Source organism: Panthera leo, chromosome C2 (genome assembly GCF_018350215.1).
Source record: "Panthera leo isolate Ple1 chromosome C2, P.leo_Ple1_pat1.1, whole genome shotgun sequence".
In the NCBI taxonomy this organism is placed as follows: Eukaryota; Metazoa; Chordata; class Mammalia; order Carnivora; family Felidae; genus Panthera; species Panthera leo.
In genome coordinates, this window is record NC_056687.1 from 146014693 (window position 1) to 146025915 (window position 11223).

The window sequence follows — 11223 nt, forward strand, 5'->3', positions numbered from 1 at the left end:
AGTTTTTTAATATCACAGATTATGGAGTCTATTCATTGCATCATCTTATCATTCACGGGTATTTATTGAGCAACAAACATAAATCATGCACAGGAAGCTAAAGATGTGAAAAACACAGTTCCTGCCTCGAGAATGCCACAGTCTATGGGGAAATCTAAGGGGTGGCCACTGTAAGGACAGTAGATGACAAAGTGGCTTAGAGCCGGGGATATGCAGCTGGTCTCTACTGGGCTGGAATTCTGGCTCTGTTGTTACTCAACCTCTGTGTGGTTTAGTATCCCAACCTGTAAAGTGGGCATGATAATACCACGTACCTCATAGGATTGCAGTGAAGGCTATGGGCATTTATTTATATTAAAAACTCAGAACAGTGTGCAACATAAAATGTGCTGGGCGACCAATGTTGGTTACAATTATTAAGCAGGATGTTTTGGGGACCATCTTCTGCAAGACTATCCCTCTGCTTCGTCCCATGTCAATTCAGACACCAGTTTCTGCCAAACTGAGCTCTTTATATATTTCTTATCCATTGATTTCCCTCCATTCCCATGCTCCTTTGGCTCAGACTTGTGATTTCACAGTTGTTTTCCCGACATAGTCTTACACCCTCAGATGCATCCTTCAGACTTTTAATCACTATTTTGAAAATCTTATCTGATTAGTTCTGATCATCTCCCTCCCTTGATCAAAATTTCCTTCAATGTTTTCATCACCTGACATATGAAATATAAACTCTTTAGCTTGACATAAAAAAAAAAAAAAGGGGGCTTCTCCAAGCCCAAGCTACTCTGGGCCACTATTGGGTTTTGAGATTCCCTGTTAATGTCCACAACTAGATAACTACTAAAATAAAATAACAAAATTTTGGTTCACTTACACGTTTGCTATGTATAAGCAAACATATACATGTAAATATGCATTTCTTTATGAATGCAAATACATAAAAAATGTAATTGTGTGATTTCCAAGATAATTGGAGAAATCATATAGTTAAGGCATAATTGATGTGATTCTGTATTTGGTACACAGATTGACAGCCATGTGGTGACTGGAACATCTCCTTCTTTCCATTTCATTAGTGGACTTCTCTGTATTAGTTAGAATTTTGACTGGAACTGACAGTCGACATGATATCAGTTATGATGTCTTGTGATTCTGCAATCTGGACTGGGATCACCTTGCTGATTTCTATCCCCTCTGGCATTTGCTGGGGCTGGGAAGTCCAAGATGGCTTCTTCACTCATGTGTTTGATGCCTCTATTAGGAGGACTGGAATAGCTGGGGGCTGGTTGGGTATCTTTCTCCATGTGGCCTCTTATGGGGTTCACTTGGGCCTCCTCACAGCATATGGTTGCAGGGTATTCAGACTTCTTACCTGCTAACTGGTTCCTGAGAGAAGTCTCTCTTTGAGGCCAGCCCTAGAACGGGCACTGTATCATTTCTACCATGTTCTATAGGCGGAAGTAAGTTAGAAAGCTAGCCTGGATTCAAGGAGAGAGAAAAGAGAAAAGAGGATCCATCCCACCTCTTGAGGAGCAACCGTAAGCCAGTGAGGAAAGGAAAGGGTCATAGCCATCTGTGAAGACTACCTACCATACTCAGATAATGTCTAAGTTGAGGTGGTTACTTATATTGGTTCAGTAGTTCTACTTTGGGATACTTTTGGCCTTCTGTCATTGTTGAAAGGTGACTGTATCCCTGTAACTGCTTCAGCCTCCCCTAATTATGTTTAAAGGTAAGAAACAGGAGCGGGAAGAGTGGCTTTCCTTGGAAAGAAAACTTTCTCACAAGCCCCAGTAGTATTCCTTTTTATATTTCTTTGCCCAGACAAACCAGGACAGGCTCTTTGCCTAAGACACAATTAAATCCATATCCTAAACAAAATTAGACTCTGATAACAAAGCAGGAAGGGGAAGAATAAATTTTGCGCAAGCCAGCCATGGTGTTGGCTGTATCCTATAACTTCCTAAATAATCAAATGTGTAGATGACGCCAAGAATCTAAATTAAAGCTGCCTTGCCCTCCTCACCTCCAGCCCCATGATGGACCCCATGATGGTTTTTGCCTGTGAGAACCCTTTGCCTCTAGTGGGAGGAACTCCACACTCAAAAGGCAAAGAACATGAATTCAGGGAGGGGGGCAGAACTGGGGCCAAAAAATACAACCTAAAATCCCTTCAAATCTGTACTCTGGGCATTTTAAACTCCTTGTATTTCCTGGCCCAGTCTACGCTCATACTTCCCCTTGTCTTCTCATGGCTGATCTGTGTATCTGCAACATGCTTCCTCAGGCCTTCATGGCCTGACCATGCTTCAGGATTCAGCTCAAAAGGCACTCCTTCCCTGCGGTCTTCTCTCAGTCTCAGGCTGGTTCTTGGCCCCTAGTGCCTGCTTCTGTCGTAGCCTGAGCTTATCACCATTGTGACAATTATATTATCAGGGCTATAGATAGACCCTAATGCCCACTTAGTTCAAGAAGGTAAAATAGAAGTTAACTCTTAGCTGATTTTTAATGTTTCTAGCTTGGGCTATCCATTGGAGTTGGAGCCTTTATACAATTTTCTCTCAATTTTAACTTTAGAAAGAGGTAAAGGAGGAGGGAAGGGTCAGAGAGAGAGGGGGAGAATCCCAAGCAGGCTCTGCACTGATCATGGAGGCTCAGTCCCCTGACCCTGAGATCGTGACTTGAGCCAAAATCAAGAGTTGGATGCTCAGCCAACTGAGCCACCCAGGCACCCTTTTTAACATTTATAAAAAATTTTTTTTAAAGATAGAGCCCTTTCTCCATATGGGGAATGTACCAAGGGGACATGCACTTTGGAGTCCAATTTTAAAATTATGAGTGTATGCGATGCCAGTGGAACATCCATGAAGAGTCGAGTAGGCAAATGGAATAATGTTAGCTTAGGTGAAATTAGAGCTTGATGATTAGATTTAGAAATCATCACGTATTAGTGAAGCCATACAAATGCATGTGTTCCCAGGAGGAGTGAGAGAGGGGCAGAGAACAGAGTTGGTAAGCACTAGCATGAGACCAATGAGCGGAGGAAAACAAACCTGCCAAGATATTGAGAAGGAACAGCAGGAAATTGGGCGCACTAATCTGCTAGCACTCCCATAACAAAATACCATAGACTGGGCGGCTTAAGCAGCAGAAATCTACTTCTCACACTTCCAGGGGCTGGAAGTCCAAGGTCAAGGCGTTGGTGGTTCGGTTTCTCCTGAGACCTCTGTTCTTGGCTTGCAGGTGACTGACTGCCTTCCACGGTGTCTTCACGTGGCATTTTCTCTGTGTGTGCACTTCTGCCTCCCTGGCAACTCTTTTTATGACGATACCAATCGCATGGGGTTAGGACCCTAACCTCATGAGCTCTTTCAATGTTAATTATCTCTTCAAAGCTCCTATCATCAAATTTAGTCATATTGTAGGTTAGGGTTTCAATGTATGAATTGGGGAGGATATTATTTAGTCCATAACATAGGAATGGAAGAGCAACACTGAAGTCAAAGGAGAGAGAATGCCAAGGGAGCGAGGTGAGCAGGTTCCTACTATCCAAGGTAATAGAGCAAGAAGGCAGGTAAGCCTCTGATTGGAATATGCCCACCCATGGCACAAGTTAAAGACAAGATGTTTGCTAAGCAAAAATACTTTCCAATGGAGAGGTGACTGCCATGGGCTGACCAATGAGTAAGGGAGGAAGTAGTGATAGCAGAGGGTGGGCTCTCACCAGCCCATAGTCACCCAAAATAGTGTGATGATCAGGCTGGTCAGGTGGTTAGGATCGACCACTTGATCAACTTATTCTAGAGTGTAGACTCTGGAGCTAGACAGGCGTCAGCATAAACCTGGGCTCTGTCCCTTACTAGCTACGTGAACTTTGCCAACTCTCTAATCTCTATAATCCTCAGTTTCTTCACCCGTAAAGTGAAACTCAGATCACTACTGCAAGGACGTGCTCCCAAATGTTAACAAGTGATTATATTTGGGTGATAGAGTGAAGGATCTTTTTATTGATTTCTGCCTTTGGCTTATCTCTATTTTAGGTTTTTTTCCACCTAAAGTGAATATACATTATTTTTGCAATTTAAAACACAACTATGTTTTCTCCAAAAGAAACAATTCCTGCTTTCTCTAAACATGTGGTATAATAGCAGGTTTTATTAATATCTGCAGAGAACTGCAAACAAGGGGATGGATGAGAAAAACAGATATTCTCATTTTTTCCCTTTATCGAAGACAGGAAACATACATGGAGTACTGTAGGGCGCAAAGTGTGGTTCAAATTTGAAAAATGAATAATCTATGTTTCCAAGGGTTTTACAAGTATGTGTGTGGGGGGGTAGGATTCCAAAAAAAATAATGAATAATTATAACACACTCCGTGTCAGAATGGGATAAACATTACAAAATAGGTCAAATAAACGAAATGCTCCTTGGGTTCCCTCTGGGAGAGGAGAGATCATTTGAAGCTGAGGAATCACAAAATATTTCCTGGAGGAGCGAACATCACGTAAGATTCTGAAAGGGGTGGGTGGTTCTCACACATTCAGTATTGTCTCAGTGTTCATTGGTCTGTTTCACAATAGAAGGAGAATTGGTCAAGAGATAAGAGCTGAGAATGCAGAATATGATTGATTTCTATGAAGAGCAGTCTTCTGTCAACTGCTTTGGTTGCCAGTAACCTCAGCAGCTGTGTGTCAAAAAGTTGAGGGGAGTGGAAAGTTCTGGCTTATCACAACTGGAAAATGCAGGGCTTAAATTAACCATTTTGATTCAGTGCAATTGTGTGTGTGTGTGTGTGTGTGTGTGTGTGTGCGCGCGTGCGCTCAGAGGTTGTAAAACTGGAAATGTGAAGACACTCAAGCTGTTTAACTTTGGTTCAACTTGGTTTTTATTGTTTTTCAAATTGGTAAGGGCCTAAAAATTACTCTTTGTTTTTTAAGTCCCGAGGAGTTGGGGTTTTAATTTTTGCTTCTATCTGCAAATGGCCCCAAGTTTTGCATATGTCTATTAACTGAAAATTATATTGAGTCAAATATAAAACTCTGTGTGAAAGCAATGTTTTAACTGAGAGTATCAGACTTCTTTTACGGCGAGAATCCCAAAAGGAAGGTCATACTGACAAATGTTTAAGATTGCCAAATTGCAGTATGTGTGAGTTTACAGGCCTCTGATTTCATCGGGCTGATGGTTTCTAAAGGATGAGTTTGCATTTGGCAATGCTGAATTCAGACTCTCAATTTCACAGGAGATTGGGGATTAAATCAGAAATGTTAAAGGCAAACAACATTAAAGTCAACATTACTAACACATGATGGCAAAGGCCCTCCAGTTAAATTCTCTGCCACGGAACTGAGTATCTTAAACCTGGCCTCTGACAATGTAAAACATCTGTTTTTGCATTAAATACAGGGGAAAAAAAGTCTTTGGGATCACCTGGGCATTTATTTGCTTCTCAGTATGTCTGGAGGAGTAAGGAAGTATATGCAAGCTGTCCAGAGGAACTTGGGCAAATTTAGAAAAAAAAAAAGAAGAGAGAAAATACCCACACACTTCTCCTTTTTAAAGAAAAGGAAGTAATAGTGACATCACCTGTAGCTAAAAACTAGCCTGTTTACATCTCAATTTATTAGGTAATAGAATGCCTTCTCCAGAGCTGTGGAATAAGTAGGGCACTGAAGTCCAATTTTCTTCTAAATCTTTATTAACTCATTCTTTCATTTATCCAACAGCTATTTATTTATTTTTTTTTTGAATTTTTTTTTAACGTTTATTTATTTTTGAGACAGAGAGAGACAGAGTATGAATGGGGGAGGGTCACAGAGAGAGGGAGACACAGGATCTGAAGCAGGCTCCAGGCTCTGAGCTGTCAGCACAGAGCCCGACGCGGGGCTCGAACCCACGGACCGTGAGATCATGACCTGAGCCGAAGTCGGACGCTTAACCGACCGAGCCACCCAGGCGCCCCCAACAGCTATTTATTAAACACCTGTTACATGCTAGGAACTAAGCTCACAATGGTGAGCAGAGGGAAAAATTTAATCCCTGTCCTCAAACAATTTGGACTTGAGCTGGGGAGAGGAATAGAAGTGAAAGAGTGACACCGATAATGACACAACGATACCTGTAGTAAGTGTTAAAAATGAGAAGCATAAGGGTGCCAAGAGAACACAATAAAAAGTCTATTCAGAGAGGTTAGGGAAATCGTGTCCATCAAGGAAGTTGGGATTTACCAAGAAGACGAGGAATTGGCTGGGTGAAGAAAGGAAGAACAGAGAGAAGGAAGGGGGCCCTAGGGGTGGCTCTGTACAAGAGGAGTAGTGGACATGCTCTAGGGAATTTGGAGAAGGCTCTCAGCAGGAGAGGAAGGGAATTGAAGGATCGAATTTCTACCCTCTCTCAAGAGCAGTGGGAAGCCACTGAATGCATTTAATCAGAGGACTGGGATAATTAGGTTTGCACTTTGAAAAATGGACGTTAGCTCTGATTTGAGAAATTGGGTGCCCAGAATGGCCAGGACTGGGGATGGGTGGTTGGGAGACTCCCGCCCAAGGGTTGGCAGCGGAGAAAATGGCAAGAAGCAGATTTTGAACTCCACTTTCCTTGGTGGCTCAAGTGGCACCAGCTTTGGCGAGGCTGTGGTTGAGCAAGAAGATGCCCGGCCCCTCCTGGTTTCCCTGCACTTCCAGCATCCGGAACACAAGAGGGCTGGGAAGCGGCCTTTTCCTAAGAGACATTCAGAGGCAGCTTCCGTGTTGGGTGGAACAATGGTGACAAGGCTGATGGCTTCAGGATCAAGCAAATGAACTCTTAGATTGACAGGGAGGTTTTCCGGCGTTGGGTTTCCCGGGAGAGCTATTTGCTTTCATTCCCAATGAACCTGGCCACCTGCCTCTGCAAATGTTTCTCTCAGATAAAGGAAATAAGTTCATTGTGTAACCTGCTGGAAGATCTCCTGACCAGAGAACCGTACACGGTTGGAACTGGGATGAGCATGTAATTAATTCCCTACCCAACCAAGACGCTTGGGAAAGGAAAAGGGGCTCCTTGAATGATCGAACTTCAAAACAGGTGTGCACATGGATCTCTTCGGGCAAACCTGGTGAGCCTAGCAAGAAGGGAGGGTTCAAGGTTGCCCCAGCTTTCCCTGTTGCAGAGGCGCTAAGGCTTCTCTCTTCACAGGCAGTATTGGAGTGCAAACCCTGGCACTTCTCTCACTCCTGGGCCACTCTGATATTAACATTTATTGCCATACTCCATCCATTCTGCACATGAAATGTCCCACCACTATCCCTCTGTGGTGGCTGCTCCTTTACACTCACTGAAGCTCCCCCACCCCCACCCCCCAGGAAGGGGCAGTTCAAAACGGGAGGCAGCACCCCAGAGCTCCTCAGAAACGCTGCAGCTTGGGGGGCCTGGATCAGAAATTTTACATTTTAGCAAGATACTCATTTGGTTAACACGCACATTAAAGCTTGAGGGAAAAAAGGGGGGGGGGGGAAAGGAAAAAAAAAAAAACTTCCGGACTTGGACCTACAGTAAGGAAAACATTTCACAACGAAACAAAAGTTTCTCGAGGCGCTACTTGCTATTTAATTTGAAACAAAACTGCGCTCACGCCTCAGATTTCGGCATCCGCTCGCGGGGGCTGCACTTGGGGGGCTGAACACACGATCCCGGAGCACCCGGGAACAATGCAAAGGGGGGTGTGCGGAGGGGGAGGATGCTTGGGGCGGGAGCTCGTGCAAAGCGTGCAGACTCGCGGTGTTCGGCTACTTTCTGAGACGCGTGCCCTTAGTCACGCGGGGGGGCAAACGCTCGGAGCCAGCGACTCCTGAGGGCGGCGGGGGCAGCTGAAAGTTTGCCAAAGCCCTCGGAGGGGCCGGTCTCAGGGACGTGATTGGCAGGCAGGAGGGAGAGCGAGGGCTGAAAGCCGAGCGGAGGGAGAAGGCTCTCGGGCGGCGAGAGGTCCTGCCCAGCTGTTGGCGAGGAGTTTCCTGTTTCCCCCGCGGCGCCCGGGCGAAGTTGAGTGAGTCACTCGCGCGCACCGACCGACGACACCCCCGCGCGCGCACTCGCCGGGGGCAGGAGCCGGCCTCCTGCGCAGCTCCCCTCGGCCGCCGGGGGCCTCCCCGCGCCCCGCCGGCCTCCAGGCCCCCTCCCGGCTGGCGAGCGGCGCCGCATCTGGCCCGCGCATCTGCCCGGCCGGCCGGCGCAGGGTCCCGAGAGGGCGCGGCGCGGGGGCGCAGCCGGGGCTCCGGGAGGCGCCGTCCGCTGCGCTCCGGGCACGGTCTATGACGAGCGGCGGGGGCTGCCATGGGTCGGGGGCTGCTCCGGGGCCTGTGGCCGCTGCACATCGTCCTGTGGACGCGCATCGCCAGCACGATCCCGCCGCACGTTCTGAAGTCCGGTGAGTGCCCCCTCCCCCCGCCCCAGGCGGGCTCGGCGGGGCGCCGGGGGTCCCCGCTGCGCTTGACAGGCGGCCCCGGGCGCCCGGCGCTCGGGCGGAAACGGCAAAGTTCCCTCGGCGGCACCCACGCAGCCCGGCTCCCCGAGGGGCGCCGGGGTGTGCGTTTCTCTTTCGGAAGAGGAGGAAAGTTCGAGGGGAAGGGGGCGCGGGGCACGTCGGGCCCCCTTTGTGCGGCCAGGAAAGGCGTTGCGCCGGCCGCGTCCGAGGCGCGCCCCCACCCCCGGAAAGGGAAGTTTGAGAAGTTGCTTGGGCATCCGAAGGAGGCAGGGGAGCCGCGCGGCCCGGAGCCGAGGCCGCCGAGCAGCCAGAGCAGCCGGCGCACCTGGGGTCGCCGCGGCCCGGGCCGAAGCCGCGCGCCCACCCGGGTCTGGCCGAGCCACCCCCCTTCAGTGGCCAGCGAGTCCAGCCTTCGCTCGGGGGAGGCGCCGCACGTCGCCCCAGGCCGGCTTCTCGGCCCGCAGTCGCTGTCTGCAAGTTTCAAGGAAAGAAACAATTTCCCGAGGAAAGCTCTCTGGCCCCGCTGATGGCTGGGCGTGGACGGGGAGGGGAGCAGGGATGGTCAGGTGGAAGGCGGGGAATTACGAACTCAGTGCCTACTAGGTGCTGGGTGCTGGAGATGGGGCCTGGAGCAAGACAGCCCTGCCTTCCCTGAGTTGCTGGGTTCTGGAAAGGTTCGATTCCTGACCGTCCGTACGCTTCCTAGAGGTTTCTGAAGGTGAAAAATGCAGGAATTGAGTTCTTACTGACTTGCTGCGGAAAGTGCGGAACCCCCGGGACCTTAAAAGTTAAAGTTTTTGCAGCTGTGATTCCGACGACTGAGTGTCTGCAGCTGGGGTCAAGGTGAACTGAGTATTTGGACCTTTCGAGGCCTCAGTTCCTTCATCTGTAAAATGGTTACATTGGGATAGTTTTACATCCCTTTCATTGGTAGCGCTTGTCGCTGCCTTTCCCCTTCGGTGATTTGGAGATGCCTTGTGTAGGTAGATTTGGGACGAAGTGTAGAGGATCTGACAGGCCACATCACCTCCAGGTACTTGCTTGTTTTTCCCAAGGGGCCACAGGCAGACTTGACCTTTATGTTTGTCCAGAAGAGAGAAGCACCGGGTTCTACATGGTACCTTTCAGAGGATTTGAAGAGGGTTGAGAACTTTTTAAAATGATGCCTCATAGGGAACGTGGCATGGAGATGGGAGTTTTCAGTGGAATAAGGCAGAAGAACTGTTGTAAACATAACGTCCTAACGCGCATTTGAGTTTCATAAGATCCTAGTATTTCATTCTTGGATGTTTTCCGACGTTGCAGCGCCACAGTGTTCAACTGTCTCTGATTATATTCCAGATACTTAAAAACTGAACTATATTTTGCTAGTAAAGCTTTGAAACAGCACCCTTCATTTTCCGAGTGCGTTAAAAGTCATTAAAACTCTTCGTTTCCGATTACGAAAGAAGGAAATCAGCAGGCCCTGATTTGGTTAGGTTTTGTTTACGAGGATAAGATTTATGAATTTTCAAATTCCAGACCCAGTGGTTCATGAGTCCGTTTCATTTCATCTGTATACACATTTTTAAACAATTAGCTTAAGAGCCTAGTGGCTTTTCATTCGGGCTTTTGAACAGTTTTGCAAAACCCACAGGTTTCCTATTTTGATGGAATTAAAGTTTCCGAATTTGAACTAAGGAATCACTTTGAATTTGGACTCATTTGAAATTAAATTTTCAAGGATAGTTGAAGGTTGAAGGTAGCCATAATGAAAACAAGAAACCTACCTTCCACTTGCATTTTAATTTTCCATGTGAGTAAACGGTTTCAGGATTTTTCTAAACTAACTGGTAAACTGTCCAGGCTTTTTCAGAGCATCTTAATGTGTGATAAGATGGGAGGAAATGAGATTGTTTACCGTGTCTTGTTAGGTCACCTAAGTAAGTCCCATCTTCTGTTTGGCAGACTGATAAGTGGGCAGAGGATTTCAGCATAAGAACGAACTTCTCGAAGAAATGTTCTTAAATCCTGTTTTGTTTGTTTGTTTGTTTCGTAGACCCACTCTTCCCGAATGCCCCAAATTAAGTAATTGCTCTTTAGGGGAAAATCTTAAATGTCAAAAAACTCTTCAGATCTGAAAAATGCCGCTTGTACTTTTCAAATCCCTAACAAGAGATTTCTGTGGCGGTCTCAGTGCTGGTAAAAGTGTCACACAGATAAAGTTCTTTCCTAAAATCATGTTATGTACTTACTTTGTCAAGGTCAGAGACTAGAGATTGCTAGGCCCGGAATTTGATCTTTGGTCCTATTGCTTTCCAGAAGACACATTTATACCCCTAGGCCACTTCCTTTAATAACAGCTTACTTTTCACCCGTTATGGTTTATACAAAAAACTCATCATAGTTTGGATTTATCGCCTTTTATCAAGGTAGCACCCCATGGTGATGAGTCCTCATTACAGTCTGTGTAGCTATCATAACTGCTACAAGGTTGCCATTTTATTTTTTTAAATGTTTCTTTATTCTTGAGAGAGAGAGAGAGAGAGAGAGAGAGACAGAGTGTGAGTGGGGAAGGGACAGAGAGAGAGAGAGGGAGACACAGAATCCGAAGCAGGCTCCAGGATCCGAGCTGTCAGCACAGAGCCGGACGTGGGGCTTGAACCCAGGAACCACAAAATCGTGACCTGAGCTGAAAGTCAGACGCTTAACTGACTGAGCCACCCAGGTGCCGCACATGGTTTCCATTTTAATTTACCAACCCTTTGTTATCAATG

The 11223-nt window shown here is 46.9% G+C and overlaps 1 protein-coding gene across 1 annotated transcript in view; it reads left to right on the forward strand.

Annotated features, from left to right (window-relative positions):
* Positions 1 to 8105: 8105 nt before the first annotated feature.
* The window catches only part of TGFBR2 (transforming growth factor beta receptor 2), a 91639-nt gene continuing 88521 nt past the window's right edge, over positions 8106 to 11223 (forward strand). Inside the window, exon 1 of the mRNA XM_042955687.1 lies at positions 8106 to 8410. Coding sequence (XP_042811621.1) covers positions 8317 to 8410 — 94 coding nt within the window. The 5' untranslated portion in view covers positions 8106 to 8316. The remainder of the gene's footprint in view (positions 8411 to 11223) is intronic.